Below are 19,556 nucleotides of genomic sequence, written 5' to 3'. Positions count from 1 at the left end.
ATTTTTTTTATCAATAGAATTTAAGTTGATGATAATTATATTTCCAGATATTGCCTTTTTATCTTTTCTTGAAGTAAAATTTTGTTCTTTGAACAAAAACTTTTTGGTAAATGAGTATACAGACAAATGTGTTTGAGAATCCAAAATATCCAACCTGAAAATTTAATTTTTGTTCGTATTTTCCCTCAACTTCTGCCTTCCCCAGATTAAGATCACCCAGTCTCTTCTTTGCTATAGTATATCTTTTTTCTCACATTGTTATTGGTGCATTATATACATAATGGGGGGGGGTTGTTGTTACATATCCATAGTGCACAAAATACAACAAAATTTAGCTGATATAGCTCCTCAGCACTTCCCTCCCCCCTCCTACCTCTCTATAGCATTTCTTAATAAGAAAGTAGAAGTGACTCTGAAAATTCAGGCATTTTGGCAGTCTGGTTACTCTTAGCTTATCTGTTTGCATCTACACTTTCTTGTTGTTATTTTCATAGAAGGTTATTTGTCAGATCTTTTCTGCTTTTACCCACCATACCTGTATTTAAAGACTCCCATCTCATGGTACCTGTGTAGATGTCATCAGTCCACACAAACCTGAGAACTCTTTTTATGACCATTCTCCATACTTTTCCCTGGGATAGGGTTGTCATAATTATAACCTTAGATAGGATAGGCATTTGTAAATTTGTAAATTTAAATCTGACTCTACACGTGTTTCATGTATGTAAGACCTAGTACAAATGACTTCTGTCTTCCAGTAGTCTGAGTGGTGTAAATGACCCTAGAATGATTGGGTCATTTAGATTTAGAGCAGTGGTTCTCCAACATGTGGGGAAGTCCTCCTTAAAGAACTATGAAAGTCGCTGAAGAAGTGTTTTCAAGAGCCGAAGAGCATTTTGAAGATCACAGTGGCTGGACAGTACTTTCTGATGGGAGCATGTCATTCCTGTTGGGCACACTGGAAAGAAAAGGGTTGAGAGAGAGATTTATCAAGGATTCTGAGAGATTTGAACACATAATGCTGAAAGATGACTTTCTTTGTTTCTGTCCTTCACTCTTTACCATAGAATTGCTTTTTGATCTCCCAGATCCTGTTTGTTTGGAGTTTTGTGGAACTTTTATCCTGTATAGGTTGAGTAGGCTGACAGAAAAAAGTTACTTTCTAGGCAAAAGGACAAGCTGGTAAAATCCAGAAAAAAAATTAAGTGATGAAATTTTGAATATGATTGTTGGAAATAGAGAAAAGTGGAAGGATGTTATTGGGAGAACCTGTTGGCTAAACTTCATTGCCAGCTTAGTGCATCTTTAAAATTGTTCATTATAATGGTTGTCTGATTTGTAAATTTAACAATTATGAATGAAAAATACATAGGACTCCTTCCTAATCAGTTTGATTGCACAATGTAAAAGTACTCTGGGGGAGAAATGCTATGCAGACATAAGTTATAACAAGAGGTTTTTGTCCAGGCTTTAGTTTGTGATCTATCCTTTCTGCTTCCCACAGCAACAGATACACAGTGGTTATAATAATTTATGGAATTAATGTTAAGTTTCTAGGATATGTCAAATACATTACATACATTGCACATTATTTCATGTAATTTTAGCAATTTGATTTAGAAGCTAGCATCTCAATTTATAGAAGTAAAATGAGGCTCAGAAGTTAAGGGACTTGCCCAAGGTCATACAATTGGTAATTGTTAAGAGTTGGGTTTGTAGGCTTCAAAGTAATGACACCATAGAGCCTTTGAGCACTTTTGCTTGAAATAGGGTTGGCAGATTTTTTTCTGTTGTGGGCCAAGTAGACAAGATTTTTGTTTTAGGTTTTGTGACCCAAGAGACAAGATGGAGGATATTATGTAGGCACTTATTTAACCATTTTGACTCACTTCACCACTTATATAAACACTTAAAATACAACCATTAAAAAATGCAAAAACCATTCTTAGGTAATAGATTGACCAACAGGCTGGATTTGGCCTGCAGGTGGTAGTTGCCAATTGCTGGCCTAAAGTATCCTGAAAATTTAAGCAAAAACAATTTTATGGGAAGAGACACATTTGTTCAAATGAATAATTGTCATTAACTGTGTATTAATTTTGCATAGTTTGTTTAATATTAGAGTACAGATTTCTTCATCCATTACTTTCAGTGTTAAATCATCTTTGTATCATAACATTTTCCCATTTGTAGCTATGCATATTTGTTTTATTTTATCTGCTTCTCAGGGGTTGTGGTTGGTAAGATTTCATAACTGTGTATTTTACTTCAATCTTTGACCATTCTCCCAGTTATTACTTAACACTAGAGATAGTGTGTGTACAAGTTATCTAACATAGCATTCAGTATATGGTGGACTTTCAGTAGTGATATCAATAAATTTGCCAAAGTATATATTATATTGTGGGTCTATACTTTTTATTGTTTCATTAGTGATAATATCTGTTTTGCACATGATCCAGGCCAATTTCGATTTCTCTTCTCTTAAACATTTTTATAATTGGACTTTTTATATCGGACCTACTGTCCTTTTGATAGAAATTCAGAATAATTTGTAGACCAATGTCAAAGACAACAACAACAAAACACCCCTAAACCAAAAATTTTAAATTTTAAATTCTGAATTCAAAGTCCTTCTAGATAAAGATTACTATATAAAAAATAAAAATTCTACAATTAAAATTCTTCTTAAAAAGATGTGGCACATAAAGTATTCATGCTTTTATATAAGCAATAAAATTATCTGATTATCTTTCACCTATTTTGATAAATATGTGTTATCTGTGTTTAAAGTGAAAGGGATAAGAGATTATGAATATGAATGTTTTGAAAAACATAAATCAATGTGTAAATCAGTCTAATAAACATGTTTATTAAGCAACTGTATAATGAAGATACGAAGATTTAAACATACAATATCCTATTTCTATATTAATGAGGCAATGAGTTCAATTTAACCTTTTCTTCTGTCTTGAACAGTGGAAATAGAGATGGGATAAAAAGGAAGTTTCCAGAACCAGGTATTCAACAACTAATAGTCCAATCTGAAACTATTTAGTTGGACGATATAACATTTTCTACATTCTATCATTAAAAATTATTTAAATCTTTGCTTACCATTTAAATAACTATATTTCTTAAACTAGAAGAAAATGTTTAGTGAAAAAACCTATTATTTTACATTTTTGCAAATCTCTTAATGTCTGTTTTTACAGAAGAGGGATTCTCATGTCTATTTCTGCATTGAACTTGTTGCAGTGTGCTGTTTTTGGTGAAAAACATGAAAATAATGTTGCCTTATTCAGATAGATAGTTGGAAAAAAGAAAAAAATTAATATTTTTAATAAATTTAAAATAAAATTTTAAAATAAAAAATTAATTTTTAATAGCTTTTCAGATAATTTGGATGGTCTGTAACATTTGTTAGATGGCCTTCCATCACTATAACAAAATACCTGAGAAAATCAACTTAAATGAGAAAAGATTTGTTTGGGCTCATAATTAAGGGGTTTTAGTCCACAGTCACTTGACTGTTGTTTTTGGGCTATGGTGAGTCAGAACATTATGGCAGGAGTGTGTGGCAGAGCAAAGTTGCTGCACACCTCCTGCTTGAGAAAGAGAGAGAGAAAGGGGGTGGGAGTGCAGCGCACGCACAGAAGGAAGGAAAAGGGCTGGGGATAAGAGGTTACCCCCAAGAACCCACATCCTACAACAAGGTCTTACCTCCTACAGTTTCTATTAGTCTATCCAGCTATGAATCCTTTAACAGACTAATCCATTGCTGAGGTTAGTGCCCTCATGATACAATGAACATTGTTGTAGTGGGGACCTAACTTTCAGCACATGAGCCTTGGAATATTTCAGATCCCAACTACTGTAGTCTTCCTTTATCTGTGGGGGATATATTAAAAGACCCCCAGTGGATGTCTGAAACTGCAAATAGTACTGAACCCTATTACATTGTGTTTTTTTTCCCCTATACATACATACCCACAATAAAGTTTAATTTATAATTAGGAACAGGAAGAGACAAACAACAATAAAATAGAACAATCACAACAATATACTGTCATATAAGTTATGTGAATATTGTCTGTCTCTCAAATTATCTTACTGACCTGTACGCACCCTTCTTTTTGTGATGGGGTGAGACAGTGCACAGCCTGCACGATGAGATGAAGTAGCGAATGGCAGAGGCGTTGTGTTATAGGCTGTTAGGTAAATGTTACTTGAACACAGGCATCGTGATACCATTGATGTGAAAACCCACATGGCTACTAAGTGACTAAGAGAGGATAGTTGGTAAAGTAAGGAAACTCTAGACACAGACATGATTCATGTCCAGAATGGGACAAAAGGGGCAGATCAAGATTTCATCACATTACGCAGAATGGTGCACAATTTAAAACTCATGAATTGTTTATGTCTGGAATTTTTCATGTAATATTTCCAGACCATGGTTTAGTGCTAGTAACTGCAGAAAATGAAACTTCTGATAAGGGTGGGAGATAGCTACTACGTGATAGTTATTTAAAAGATGGATACAATGTGGGATCTGAAACCATACCAAAAAGCTTTTTGTACACTGACCCATTTAAATCCCTTGTCCCTCTTGCCCTTTGAATGGATATTTTGCCCTGTGTGATTTCATAATGTGTTGCATTGTTCATTTAGAAAATATTAGTTAATTGATTTATATAAATTTCCAAATTATATTATATTTCATTATATAATATAAAAAATCACATTTGTGAGTAATATCACCACTGGTCTCATCAAAAAAGTCTTTAGTATTGGGCAGCTGTCAAGCTCAGGATATCTGATAGAAGTTTCCCAAAATTCATTTTATTCATAATATTCACTTGAAAACTTGAATTTTATCATTGGCAACAAATATTTGTGTTAGCTATTTTCCTTAAGATAACAGGCTTACTTTGTTCATTCAAAAAATAATTGACAAATACCAAAGTTTGAATATCCTGTCAGTCAAGTAAAATTTGTGTGTCATGGCAAACAGTGATTAGCTCAGCTCATAGTTCAGTGTTTGATTAGAACAAATGGATAAGTCATGTTGTTCAACCTAATAGACAAGCACTTTCTAGGAGATAATCATTATACTTCAGTATGCAGTACAAACTTCTATGCCATTTTCCATTTTGACACATAGAATAGTAAAAAGATGTACTTTCAAGGGTCAAGATTTATTGGTTTCTTTTTCTTTTTTGTTTTCCTTTGGTGATGCTGGAGCCCAGGGCCTTTCACATACTTAGCAAGTACAGTACTACTTAGCTACAACCCCAGTCTAAGAGTCAAAATTTAATAAAATTAATAATCATAGTTTCATCTAGGACTTTGTTAAAGTAAAAATGGTTTTGAAAAATAATTTTGCAAGTGAGTGGTAGTGAAGAATACAGTGATTATTGGTTCACTTTGCTCCCTGCCTTGATTTGCTCTGAGGCACAAGCAGCTTTACTGATCATTGCTTTTGTACCGTCATTGTACTTGTTCCAGGATAAATGATGAGATTCAGAAAAGTTATTGTACACTTTGAACATTTCAGTGCATGGTGTGTTTGTTGTCAAGTATTCATATAAAAGACTGGATAATTAGCTGCAGATGAATGTAACCAACATAACAAGTCTGAACAGTTCTGTAGATTTGTCCTTTCTAAGGCATAAGTGTAATTTGTCAGGCAAGATCAGTTTGCAGTTAAATCTTTAATTCAGTGAGTAACTGTACCTTTGGAAGTTGACAGTGTGATGATTACTCTTGCTGACTTTTCATGTACAAGGCTTCCAGAAAAATAAACTACCAGTCTTTATTGGTTTCTCACCTCTTATGTTCGTCTCCTCAGCCAATGTAGTACAATAACTCACCCTTTAAAATACTGGCTTTTTCATTTCAAGTGTGAAGAACTCTTCTAAATAGTTCTTGGCTTTTCAAAAGTTTGTTACATTTACAGTTAATTATAGTTATCAACTAGGGGGTGTAGCTCAGTGATAGAGTGCTTGCCTAGTATACAAAATGCCCTGGGTTCAATACCCAGCAACAAACACACACACACGCACACACACACACCATACCACACACACTCAATTCGTATTTTAGCGTCTCGAAGTGGGGTTACAACATAACTGGGACCATAAAACTATTCAAGATGTTTTATTGCATAAAACATAATAAGGTAAATTATTAACAGTTCTAAAGCCAGGGGAAAGATAGCATTGCCAATTTTAATTTCTAATTTAATAGTTTCTTCCAGTCACTTGGGAAAAGATCGGTTCTTTTTATGAGTGACAAAACTCTCCGATATGGCATTTTTATGTTTTTTTAAGTGTCTTTAGGTATAGACAGTACATCTGAGCCTTGAGAAAGTAAGTTGTCTAATCTCCCTTTTTAAAGCAAAAGATCAGACTCCAGCATCAGAGAAATAAGAATTTTAATCTCTCCTCACCTATGATGACTTTGGACAAATTCTTATTTATTTATTTATTTTTTGTAAATAGTTTTTGTGCACCAGGAATCTGGAAGTGGCACTGGAGTTCTGGCTCAAGGTTTCTCATGAAATTACAAACAATATTATCGACTGAATCATCTGAAGGCTGTGCATAGTTCCAGGATCTGCTTTCAGAGTAGCCACTGAAATGACTGGCAAGTTGGTGCTGCCATTGCCCTAAGTAGACTTTTCCAGACGGTGTTCTCATAACATGGTGGCTTTCTTCCCCAGAGTGAATGTTCAACTGTAATGGATTAGAACAATGGGGGTGTTATATCATTAAACCTAATAGACTAAATGAAGTTTATACTTCAACATTTAAATGAAGCAAAATATATCTAAATTTTCATCTTACAGCGATGTCAACAAAACCCATTCCTGACCATGTCGGGGAGAGTTTCTGAGAATTGGGGGTTGTGGTCTTCTCAAACAGTACTACTGCTTTGGTATTTCATGGAAAATTTGTTTATTGTGAAACATTAGTCATTCATTGACTATATTAAGTTCTCCAGAGACCATGATTCTTGTCACTAGATGGGGCCTGAGGAGGTCTTCAGAAGCGAAAAGGGGACTTCAAATCAGCCCTGGCAGTTACCCCAGAAAGGAATTTCAGGATGTGTGAAAAGAGGTTCAAGTAAAGATTTATTCAAGAAAGCAAATAATAGAGTGAGATATGTGCTCAAAGGGAGAGAGCGCTGGTACTGAAGAGTGAGACACACTTTTGGGGTCTTAGGTGTCTTCTTTTACAGGAAACTTCTTAAATGGTGATCATGAGAAACATATAAGAGGGGTGATGTCAGCTTAATGAACTCAATTCTTTTGATTGATCTTGGAGCACAGAGTGGGTCACAGTGGTCTGGATCTTTTTTAGAATCTTCAGGCTGACATTACCTAGTTAATAGCACATGGACACCACTGTGACCAAAATATCTGTCAGGAACAATTTAAAGGAAGGAGAGTTAATTTTGGCTCATAGCTTCAGAGGTTCAGTCCATGCTGGGCCACCTCCATTGCCCTGGGCCCGAGGCGAGGCAGAACATCATGGTGGAAGGGTGAGGCCGAAGAAGGTTGGTCAACTCATGATAGCCAGGAAACAGAGAGAGAGAAGGAAAGAGTGGAAGGGGCCATAGGGAAGATGTACCCTTCCAGGGCACACCCCCAGTGACCCACCTCCACCAGACACATCGACCTGACTATAGTTACCACCCAGTAAGTCCATTCAAAGTAGGATGGACTGATTAGGTACAGCTCTCGCAATCCAATCATTCACCTTCTGCATTAGCACAGGAGATTTGGGGGAACATGGCATATCCAAACAATAATCAGTCTTTATCTAGGGTTCTTTTAATCAGTCTAAAAATAACATTCTATAAACTAACAAAGACAGCTCTCTAAGATGTAGTGGACCTTTTAAGAATTCAGGCCTGGGGTGGGGGGGACAGGCCTGAGTTGGTAGTAGTGAAGTTAAGGGCCTACATGGAGTTTTTAGATGTAAAGTTACAACCCCTTTTTCCTTCCCTGCTTTTCTCCTTTCTGCATATCCTTATTTCTTCTATTCTACCTCAGTTTGAATTTTGTTTTCTTCTTCTTCATAATGGTGATCAAACCCATGATCTTGAAAATGCTAGGCAAGCACTGAGCCACATCCCAGCCCTTTTTATTTTGAGACGGAGATTTGCTAAACTGCTTAGGCTGGCCTCAGACTTGCCTTAGCCTCCTGAGTAGCTGGAATTAGAGGTGTGATGGACCTCCCATTGAATTTTAAAAAATATATATTTATTTTTTCATTTTCGATGGACACAATATCTTTATTTTATTTTATTTTTATGTGGTGCTGAGGATCAAACCCAATGCCTCACGCGTGCTAGGCAAACACTCTACCACTTGAGCCACAACCCCAGTTCCCCAATGACTTTTTATATACCAAGTAGAATTTATTCGAATGGGCTTTTAAGTTCTTTATTATACGTGTATTAAAGTGGGAAAAAATCCAAACAGATTTTATTGACAAAGTCCAATGTATTTAGGTTTTCCAAAGAAACAGAACCCATAGGGCATACATGTCGATACAAAGAGATGAAAGATTAACTAACACTATTATGGAGGCCAGGAAGTCTCATCATATGCTGTTTGCAAACTGAACCAGAAAAGCCTGTGATGTAGTTCTGATACAAGCCCAAAGGCCTGAGTAACAGGGGATCTGATGACATAATCCTCCGTTGGAGTCTCAAGGCCAAAGAATCAGGAGTGCTAATGTCTGAGACCAGAAAATAGATAACTGAGCTCAATAAGAGATTGTACCGTTTGTTTTATTCTGGCCCTTAATAGATTAATGATACCTGCCTATGTTGGTAAGGTTTTCTTCTTTAGTCTGTTGATTTAATGCTAACAAACACCCTCATAGACACACAGAAAAATAATGTTTTACTAGCAGCCTGAGCATCCTTAACTGAGTCAAGTTGACACATAAAATTAACCATCATACTAACATCTCATCTGGAGCATTTTTAAGTGATTTTGTTTCTGAGGAACTGCAATTACTACAACCTTGTATTTTCCACAGAAACACTAAGAGAGTTGTTTCTGATTTATTACCAAAAATTGGGTGGAGGCAGAGGCAGTAACAAGTTACAGGTAATGCCACATTTGTGAGAAATAAGGAAATATTTACTTTGTAATGATCCCCTCCAGGGTCTGATACCTATTAATGTTAAGTTACAATCCAAGTTTATTGTGTCATTACCCCCTTCCTAGAAAACATTGTGCTTCTGCTGATTTCCCTTTGATCTGAACTTTACATCCCTATTCACCTGTTCCTGGCCTCAAGCCACCAAGAGATTGGAACTCTTTCATTGCTCTTCACTACCAACTATGTCAGACCTATTTATTCTGCCCTAGCAATATGGCCCTACTGTGCTTTCATTTGGTTTCTTCTTTGCCACTCACTGTTTCTGGCCTAGGGTCAGGTCAGTTTTCTCCTGGTCTATTGCAATCCTTTTTCACACTGGGCCTGCAGTCTTTAGTCCTGTAAATTGATTCTGTGTCTCAGTAGGTCCCTGGATATGCTCCATCCAAAGGCAACAAGTTATTTTTTACATTTGTCAACATCTTCCCTTTGACCGTCCTATATGTGACTGTAAAGTCCTAGCTGACTCCAAAAGAATTAATTCTTTTGCTCTTGATGTCCTTCTTCCTACAAACCCTATGGCTGAAATCCCACCCATCCGTTAAGGCCTGTGCAATGTCACTGCTTTTACAAACTTTCCTTGTGACCTCCCTTCTCTCTTACCAGACAAGTCGCCTCTCTTTTTAGGCTGCTCACTGAACTTTGTATTCCTTTGTGATATTTAATCATAATCGGTTTCTTTTCATATAGTACGTGTGTACTTACCTTATCATACCTACAAGTTATAATGTACTTGAAAGATAGACTTAATCATGCATCTTTTTCTTCTGACAACTAGCATGTTTTCCCCCCTTCAAATTGGACTTCGATACATAGTCGTAATAAACCCATTGGGAAAAAGTATTCAAGATAGGAAAGGTTCAAATTCCTGTGTTTATCAAACACAATGTAAAGCTATACAGACGTTTAAAAAATTCACATATTTACATAGGCACATGTATGTACATCATTTAGCTAAGATGGCTTTATTGTATTGAGAGCTACAAAACAGTGGGCATTGCTTTTTGTTCTGGGACTGCAACTAATTAAAAAAAAAAAAAGAAGTTGTAGCCCAGATAACTTGAGGACAGAAAGATTGAATGTAGGACCTTGTTTAAAAGAACGCTGGCAAACTCCTAAATTTTGAGAAGGGAAAGTATTCTCAGGCTCCACTTAACTCTAGCAGTGGAGAACCTCTTTGTGCTAGCGCGCCCCGGTGGGCAGAAAGGTGGCACGGGGCTCGCGTCTTCCAGGACTTCCCACTCTCCCAGAATCAGGCCGACCGATCCCCACCGCGGCCTCCCGGCCTCTCCCTGCAGGCCTCAGTCCCCTGCGCCGCCGCACGCCGTCTTCCTGAGCATTAGGCCCAGCCCAGAGTGCGGCGTGTCGAGGGCAGGGCTGGCTCTGGATGGGGGGCGAGGGTATGGGTGCGGGAGGCCCGGAGGCCGCGCTCCGCCGAGATTTCCAGGTGAAGGGCTGCACAACAACCGGTCGGTCTGGGCGGAGCCGGGCGGGCGGGGCGAGGGCGGAGGGCATATTGCCTCATCCTGTACATTTTACTGGAAACTGCGCATCCGGAGGAGGGGTCGGGAGGAGGCCCCGGCGCCGCCTATGGCAAGGCTGGGCGCGGCGGCCGGTTAAATAGCCCGGCAGCCCGCGGCGCGCCCGTAAGTCCCTGGTTAGCTACACCGCGGCCGCAGGCAGCCGTGCGCAGCGAGCCAGTGGCGCAGGTGTTGGGGGCTCAGAGCGCCGAGCCCAGGAGCATGATCGTGGACAAGCTGCTGGACGACAGCCGCGGTGGAGAGGGGCTGCTGGACTCGGCCGGCGACTGCAGCCTCATGACCAGCCCGCTCAACCTGGCCTACTTCTACGGCGCGTCGCCACCCGCCGCCGCTCCGGGCGCCTGCGACGCCGGCTGCTCATCGTCGGGGCCCTCGGCGCCCGCCTCGCCCGGCTCCGACTCCTCCGACTTCTCCTCCGCATCCTCGGTGTCCTCCTGCGGGGCCGTGGAGTCCCGGCCGAGAGGCGGCGCCCGCGCCGAGCGCCTACAAGGTACCCGCCTGCCCCGCGGGGTGCGGCCGCTGCGCCCAGGTTGCTTGGAGTCCACAGGCCTGGGAGGGGTGGGCAGCACTGCCCCAATGGGAAGGGCCCTGGCTAGACGTGAGGTGCCCCCCTGCGCCTATCTTAGCAGCAGGACTTAAGCACATTATTCACTTATTAGGCGACTGCTGGATGCCTTGCCCTGAGCCAGGCGCCTTACTTCCCATTAGCTCCTTTGACCTTCTGCCAAGTCCGGCCGCGGTATACCTGGCCTCGGAGTTTGAAGCACCCCGAGTAAAGCACTGACTTCAGAATGAAAGATATTAGATTAAGATCTCTCTTGCGCACTCCCTCCTTCTCTCACTCTGGGCACCCCCCCATACCCTATTGAGTAAAAATATACTATGTCGAGGTTTGGGAGTCTGATGTAGGTGTAATTTTCTTGTGGCAATTTTAGTAAACAAGTGCGGCAGAGGATAAGGCTTTGTGAACTGTTGAAAGTCATAACTTATTTCTTCCTGAGCGTGGAAATTTTAAGTAAAAGGACTTGACCATCAAAGAACAGAAACCTCTCTTAATCAAGATGTAAGGAGAAGGTGGTCTGAAAAACAACACAAGTTATGCCTTTAGTTTGTGGTGTTGGGGAGTTTCGGAAGCCTGCCCAGAATTTTGTGGTCTTGTTTTTTTGTGTGCTTTAAAATGGATAAGCTCTATCTAGCAAAGAAAGGCAGACTGTTTCCTTTCTTCGGTTGTAAATTCGGTTTTTTTCTTTATGAACCGAGTTGCATAATTTGGGGGAAAACAGGATGCGCTGTGAGTAAAAATTTAGCACCTAGATAATCTTAAATGTTGAAGTCTTATTGGCATGATTTTAAAAGAACATCTCTTTTCAGTGCTTTCTATTGTTAGCCATCCTTCTTTTCTTTTTTGTTTTAAAAGGTTATTTTTCATTTAAAATTATTTAAATAGTGATTTAAGCCACAGTATGTTAAGAGAGTAGCCCATCTGAAAATTGTGTATTTGTGTATTAAGGACCTTTTCTGAGGTCCTTAGGACCTTTGGCCTTCCTCTGGCTGAAACTTTATTTTCCTAATTCTTGGTTTCCCGCACAGCCTAGGGGGATTCCTGAAAGTGCATTTTTCTCCCTGTGACGTTCAATTGCTAACTGCTGTCATTACACAGGAATGTTATTTTAGATTAGGGCAATTCTGGTATTTGTTGAAATCTCTAAACTTAAATGAAGCCCAAGTGATTATTTAATTTGCCTCATCCTTGAGCTGTTTACCTCATGTATTTAGTATGATATATATATATTCAAATTATACATTGTTTCTTGTCTCATCTTCTTAATTTTACCCACTCTTCACAGGGTGACCCAGTTATTCATTTCCTGACTTTTTGAATCGTTTGTCTTCATCACATTTCCTAAGAGGCTATGATTTAGTAGTGGCCAGAAGTAGAATACTATACTTCTAGAGTAAATTTTAAAGTGTGTTCTGAAGTTTTAACAAGCATATTTTCTTTTTACTTAGAAGGCCTATGTAAGCAATTCTGAAAACACTTAATGAAAGGAAAGCCTGAGTATGTATGTGAAAAATGTGTTTAAACTTAGTAAATTTAAGCAGCTTCCTTAGTACAGTTGGATTGAGGGAAATCATAAGAAATCAATATAAGCATTATTAATTGTTAGGCTTTTGTACACTGGGATCTTTGGATGAAGTTGTTTTGTACTTATTTGTTTTGTGTCTTCTTAGATGAGGGGAAATTAATAGACTTTTACATTTCTATGTGAACATAAAGCCTTTGGTTTGGAAAGCTAAAAATGCACCATTTATTCTCTGTTCCCCTAAGTATTTTTTACCAAAGTCAAGAATAATTAAAAATTATTCTAGAGACAGACTTAACTTGGGTTTATCACTGCTGGCTCCAGGGATCCTGGACATTTTTTGACTGAGCTTTCATTGCTTAGGGTGCCTAGTACAGAGCACTATTAAGCAACCTAGAACCCTTGAGAAGAGCAGGGTACTGACACACAAGGCCATTGACCGGAGAGAGTTGGAAAGGTTTTTAATCTGTTTCTTGGGAACTTTATACATAAGGCAGGTAGCTATACTTTAGGGATTATTAGGATTTGTGTTGGTGACGAGGTTTAATTGGGACATGTTTTGCTTTCTTTAAACAGTTGAGCCCCATATGGGGGTTGGCAGGCAGCAGAGAGGACCCTTTCAAGGTGTTCGTGTGAAGAACTCGGTGAAGGAGCTCCTGCTACACATCCGAAGTCATAAACAGAAGACTTCTGGCCAAGCTGATGATTTTAAGGTGGCATCTAGTTTTCATTCTGAGTGGGGTTGAAGGAGATTAGTCTGTTAGGGTTATTATTTTTTACTAAACTAGATTCAGTAAGTCGCTTGAAGTTTTTCATAAATGATCAAGTTCACAGGACAGAGTATATTTGTCTTGTTGACTGCTGTATTTCTATCATTTAATCCAGTGCAGGCATCTAGGGTGTACAGGAGAAATTTAGTGAATGAAAGTGAAAGCAAGCTAGGGACAAGGAAATAAATAGGGTTCAATTGAAGTGGAACATTTGATAGAAAGGAAAAAATCAAAGAGTCTTACTAATTTCATCTTGACCTGAATTGAACTGAGATGAAAGTATAAATGGAGAAGTTGAAAAATAGAATGAAATTGAGATAGAAAATAAATATTGATAGAATAGCCATATCAGAGATTTATGGTGTGCTATAAAGAGTGGTAGAGATAAGTCTTTATTGATGTGTATTAAGCAGGAAACCATTTTATATATACTAAATTGGATTTTTTTTCCTTATAGACACAGAGTGTGAACATTGAACAATTCACAGGTAAGAGTAATTTCTATTTATAATGTTATTGGGGCTGTAGAGTTAAATAATGGTGATAATGGGTAAAATTTGTAAAGTAGAATGATCACAGGTTCCATATCCCCTTTTTTTGGGTATAGAATTGAAGAACACAGTATCATATAGTGGGAAAAGGAAAGGACCTGATTTTCTGTCTGATGGACCAGCCTGCAAAAAGTCAGCTCTGTTTTTGGTAAGTATCTCATTTTTTCCCCTCTGAATACCATTTGAATATCCTTCCTGGAATAATTTTATTATTTAAAATTTGTGTGTGTGTGTGTGTGTGTGTGTTTTGGGGACTGAACCCCAGATTCTGTACCGTTGAGCTATACCTCTAGCCTCTGGAAAATTTTTTGAAGGAAGTGAGTGTGCAAGTTGAATTTTCTCTCTTTTCAGACACCACCTCAAACACCAACACCTGGTGAGAGCATGGAAGATGTTCATCACAATGAATCCAAACCAGACAGCAGTGCTGATCTGCTTCAGAACATTATAAACATTAAAAATGAATGCAGCCCAGTTTCCCTGAACACAGTTCAAGTTAACTGGAAGAGCCCTGTGGTACCTCAGAGCTCTCCCCAAGAGCAGTGTCAGGACTTCCATGGAGGGCAGGTCTTCTCTCCACCTCAGAAATATCAACCATTCCAAGTCAGTGGCTCCCCACAAGTGATGGACCAGGCTTCCCTGTACCAGTATTCTCCACAGAACCAGAATGTAGAGCAGCAGCAACAGCAGCAGCAACAGCAGCAGCAACAGCATTATACCTACAACCCAGCTCTGGAATATAGTCCTTATTCCAGAACTTCCCAGTCACCCAACTATGAATCAAACCTCTTTGATGGCCAAGAACCACAGTTCTGCTCAAACCGAAGTTTTGTATCCCTTCTAAGTGGTCATGGGGAATCTGAGAATATTGCTGTTCCCCTTCAGACTCCCCACAGTGTGCAGCAACCAAGTGATGCTCACCTGCAGAACTTCAGTGTGATGCCCAACAGTTCCTGCGAGGCCCTGGGGGCGATCGATGCAGGCCCTGCCTCTTTAAACACTTCCCTGCCATTCCCAAACCTTATGGGAAACCAGATGAACACCACACAGTTAGGGAAGTCATTTTTTCAGTGGCAAGTAGAGCAAGAAGAAAATAAATTGGCAAACATTTCCCAGGATCAATTTCTTTCAAAGGATGCAGATGGTGATACGTGAGTATCCTTTTCTCTCGTGCTTAATTGGGTATGCCACACTAGTTGAGACTAGTGGGCATAGCATTTTTCTAGAATATACTAGGTTATAGCTTGGTGGTTGGCTAACCAACGACAACTTAGGTAGAAACTGCTGTTCAATAGCTAATATTTCAAGGAAGGATGTGCTTTTTTTTTGGCTAAAATAATTACTTAATATATGTGTCTTTGAGTAGTTGGTTTTGAAGGCCAGCAAAACTATGTTTATAGAGCAGAAACAGATCATGACTAGGCATAGATGGTGAGTTGATTTGTAGACTGAATCCTGATCTGTCTTGATGTCTGTTTGACCTTGGGCAAATTATTTGAAATACCCACCTATGTATTTTTTTAAGACTCTTCTTTGAGAACTTTTAAAAAAAATCATTTTAAGCACATTTATTTAATATGTCGTGATGAGGACTGAACCCAGAACTTTGTGCATAGGAGGCCAGCACTCTGTCCACTGAGCTACCTCCCCAGCCCCTGCCTCTATTTCTTGATGTATAAAAAGTAATACCCACTTCATAGGGTTTTTATGAGTATTAAAAAATAATTTAAAGCAGTCAGCAGGGTGTTGGGCAGTCTTCTCTTATTTCTGTTACCTTAATTTATCCTGTTAGAGTTTGGATGTGTCATCCATTTTGCAGAAAAGATCAATTATGCTCTGTAATGTTTTATTTGAATGCACTATTATATCAAAAAAAGGGCTGAGAAAGATTTTTTTTTAAATGAACTTAGTGAAATCAGATGAATTCACCTATTTTTCTTTCCTCATTCCCTAGGTTCCTCCATATTGCTGTTGCTCAAGGGAGAAGAGCACTTTCCTATGTTCTTGCAAGAAAGATGAATGCGCTTCACATGCTAGATATTAAGGAGCACAATGGACAGGTGAGGATCTGAAATGGCAAAGATATGGTCATGGTGAAGCGATTGATGACTGTCTTAAGTGTATATTGTGTCAAAGCTCAAGATCAAGAGACTTTAGTTAATATTAACTTTGAAATATTGACTTTTTGCCATCATCAACCTTGACATTATTAATGTTAACTTTGTAGTTATTGACTAAAGATTGAGTATATTAAGCCACACCCTAAGCTTATTTTAATTTCCTTGTTTTTCTTACAGTGTCTGATTGTTTGTTAATAGGATTTATTTTCTCTGTATGGGTTTTAGTTTTCCCCACGGTTTAGTTTCACATTCTTTGTTATAGTGTTATATCTTGAAAATATATATTTTTTTTTCCTCTGAATGTCCACAGAGTGCCTTTCAGGTGGCAGTGGCTGCCAATCAGCATCTCATTGTGCAGGATCTGGTAAATCTGGGGGCCCAGGTGAATACCACCGACTGCTGGGGAAGAACACCTCTGCATGTCTGTGCTGAGAAGGGCCACTCCCAGGTGCTTCAGGTAAGAGACAGTGACTTCCACCATCACAGGGCCAAAGAGATAAGGCTTAGATATTAGAAGTTGCAAGTAGGTTGCTTGTTTCAATAATCTGTTTTGAGTTGATTTATTCTTTTCTTAGGAATTCTAGTAGATAAGTGTTTGTGTTCTCCTCTTTTGCTAACGATGTCTGTTTTAAAATTTTGTAGGCAATCCAGAAGGGAGCAGTGAGGAGCAATCAGTTTGTGGATCTTGAGGCAACTAACTATGATGGTAAGCAATTGAAACCTTATTGGATTAAGAACTATATGGAGGGCTGGGTGTGGTAGCACACACATGTAATCCCAGCTGAGGCTGAGGCAGGAGTTTCAAATGTTCAAGACCAGCCTCAGCAACTTAGTGAGACCCTAAAATATAAAGGCTGGGGATGTAGTCAGTTATAGCACACTTGGGTTCAATCCACAGTGTGAGTAGGGATGAAAGGGGGAAGAACCATGTGGAAAGTAGGGCCCTTAAGTTCTAAGCATTATTAAGTATCATACTAAGAATGAAGGAAGGTAATTAAAACTAAAATGTTCTTTAGGTAAAATTAGCACTAACGCATCTATTCAGATTTTATTACTAGTTTTTGTGAAGCCCCTTGATAGGCAATCTGAGAGGTCATCCTCAAGCTTTGTAATTGCAGAGCAGTCAAAGAATTGACAAGATGCTTGACCACTGCTTTACTGTCCTTTTCTCCTAGGCCTGACTCCCCTCCATTGTGCTGTCCTGGCCCACAATGCTGTAGTACATGAGCTCCAGAGAAATCAACAGCCTCATTCACCCGAAGTTCAGGAGCTTTTACTGAAGAATAAGAGTCTAGTTGACACCATCAAGTGTCTGATTCAAATGGGAGCAGCAGTGGAAGCAAAGGTAAATTCACAGAAGAGGTTTGAGATGAGGTCAGGGAGAAAGGTGGTTGTAGCAAAAGACTTTATTCCCAAGTACAGGTGAAAGCAACTTTTTTCTTGTTTTTAAGTTAATTGAGTGAGTAGCAATGTATGCATAGTTAAGAAGATTACATTATAAAGGATCCTTTAATTTGCTTTCTTGATCTGCTTGTATTCTATGGATTATTATCCAAAAAGATCATTTAGCTGTGAAATAAATTAGTCTTTGAAAGGAAAAAAAATGCTTGAAAATGATGTTGTCATTTAGGCTTTCATTTGCATATTATGACAATAAAGATAGTGGTTTTGGTGGGGGTTTCTTTGTTGTAGGATTGGGCTTAACTTTTTTTTTTTTTTTTAAACAAGCCCTTTATATTTTATTGTTAAATAAGCTGTTTGGTCTTTCCAAGCATTTGTTTTTTAAGCTGTGACTATTTTGTTCTTTTTAAATTGGAAGTTTGTGTACTAAATATTTCCTGTGTCCTAAAGCACTGTTAGTTGCTTTGGGGGTGGGGGAATGCCTACATCATAAATCATTTGGGCATTTTGGGGGTTCACTAATAGAAAAGCTAAGAGAGATGGTTCATGATAGCTGCCCTTGGTACCACAAAGTATAAAAATGATGATATATAGTAAAAAGCTTACTGATCTAATACATGATAAGAAGGTATCATGTTTCTACATTTTATGGCTACCCTTGATACAAGGGTAGATGGTGATGAGAGTTAAGTAGATAAATTATTAGGAAATTTAGGAGGAATGAGATTCCATTTAGCTTGGGTTTCAGGAAGACTTTGTGTATAAGAGAACATTCAAAGTTAAGTCTCTGAGGCTAATTCAGACATTTGAGAGACAGGATAAGAAGTGTATTCCAAGCCTTGGTATCTGAATTTTCATTTTTTTTCTCCTCTTGTCTTTGACAAGGACCGTAAAAGTGGCCGCACAGCACTGCATTTGGCAGCCGAAGAAGCAAATCTGGAACTCATTCGCCTCTTTTTGGAGTTGCCTGGTTGCCTGTCTTTTGTGAATACAAAGGTGCTTTTAGAAACCTTCAGTAACACCTGAGTTGAAGTGACCTTTGTCACACCTTCTTCAAGTTTTCAGGCTCTTTTCATGAAAGTTCCCCTTCCTGATGTGAGTTATTTCATTTCTTTGTCTTCAGGCTTATAATGGAAACACTGCGCTCCATGTTGCTGCCAGCCTACAGTATCGGGTGACACAGTTGGATGCTGTCCGCCTGTTGATGAGGAAGGGAGCCGACCCAAGTACCCGGAACTTGGAGAATGAACAGCCAGTGCATTTGGTTCCTGATGGCCCTGTGGGAGAACAGGTGAGGGAGGAAGAGGAAATACCTTCAGGCACTCTGGTCTGAAACAAAAGGAGATGGATGAGGTTGTTCAGGTGGAGGCCAGCTGGTGCTCCTTGGGTAGGCAGTGTCCTTGTCTCTCAGTAGTCAGTATGACACTTTGGAGTTAATAATTTTGTTTCCAAAGGAAGGGTAAGAAATTTGAGGGTTTATCCATAAAGTGGTCAGATCAGGTGAGATAGTCTCCTTTTTTCTTTTCCCTGATATAATCTTGGTTTTAGTATAAGTTCAGAATGGTTCAAGATTTGGAAGCTGATGAAAGAGGAGGTACTAAGGTTCCTATAGTTATCAAGGCAAGAGATTCTTAGTTTTATAGCTATGAGCCTTCAAATATTGTGGCATTAAATGAGTTCACATCTGTAGAGTGTTCAGGATAGTCTCAGGCATATAATAAGTGTTCAGTGAGCACCACCTGTTACAATTATTTCTATTCAAGTGATATTGCAATAAGAAGTGGAAAGGCTATAATGTAACAGAACATAGTATAAACTAGAATTTTATAAACAAAATTGTGCTTTACTCATCAAGTGTGGTTTATATTATCACTGGGGATTGAATAATTGCATGAGTGGATTTCTAG

General features: G+C 38.9%; 1 protein-coding gene across 2 annotated transcripts in view; it reads left to right on the top strand.

Annotated features, from left to right (window-relative positions):
* Nucleotides 1-19,556, top strand: part of Nfkbiz (NFKB inhibitor zeta) — a 33,288-nt gene that overhangs the window by 10,401 nt on the left and 3,331 nt on the right. The window contains exons 1-11 of one of the 2 annotated variants that reach the window (XM_078044314.1): nt 6,453-11,213; nt 13,384-13,520; nt 14,035-14,065; nt 14,185-14,276; nt 14,480-15,279; nt 16,083-16,188; nt 16,559-16,705; nt 16,891-16,954; nt 17,424-17,593; nt 18,535-18,645; nt 18,773-18,940. In XM_078044314.1, coding sequence (XP_077900440.1) covers nt 10,925-11,213; nt 13,384-13,520; nt 14,035-14,065; nt 14,185-14,276; nt 14,480-15,279; nt 16,083-16,188; nt 16,559-16,705; nt 16,891-16,954; nt 17,424-17,593; nt 18,535-18,645; nt 18,773-18,940 — 2,115 coding nt within the window. In that variant the 5' untranslated portion in view covers nt 6,453-10,924. Of the gene's footprint in view, nt 1-6,452; nt 11,214-13,383; nt 13,521-14,034; nt 14,066-14,184; nt 14,277-14,479; nt 15,280-16,082; nt 16,189-16,558; nt 16,706-16,890; nt 16,955-17,423; nt 17,594-18,534; nt 18,646-18,772; nt 18,941-19,556 lie in introns of those variants that run through there. The other variant, XM_021733068.3, reaches the window with a different exon arrangement.

Source organism: Ictidomys tridecemlineatus, chromosome 3 (genome assembly GCF_052094955.1).
Source record: "Ictidomys tridecemlineatus isolate mIctTri1 chromosome 3, mIctTri1.hap1, whole genome shotgun sequence".
NCBI classification, from domain to species: Eukaryota; Metazoa; Chordata; class Mammalia; order Rodentia; family Sciuridae; genus Ictidomys; species Ictidomys tridecemlineatus.
This window is presented reverse-complemented; position numbering and strand designations above follow the sequence as displayed.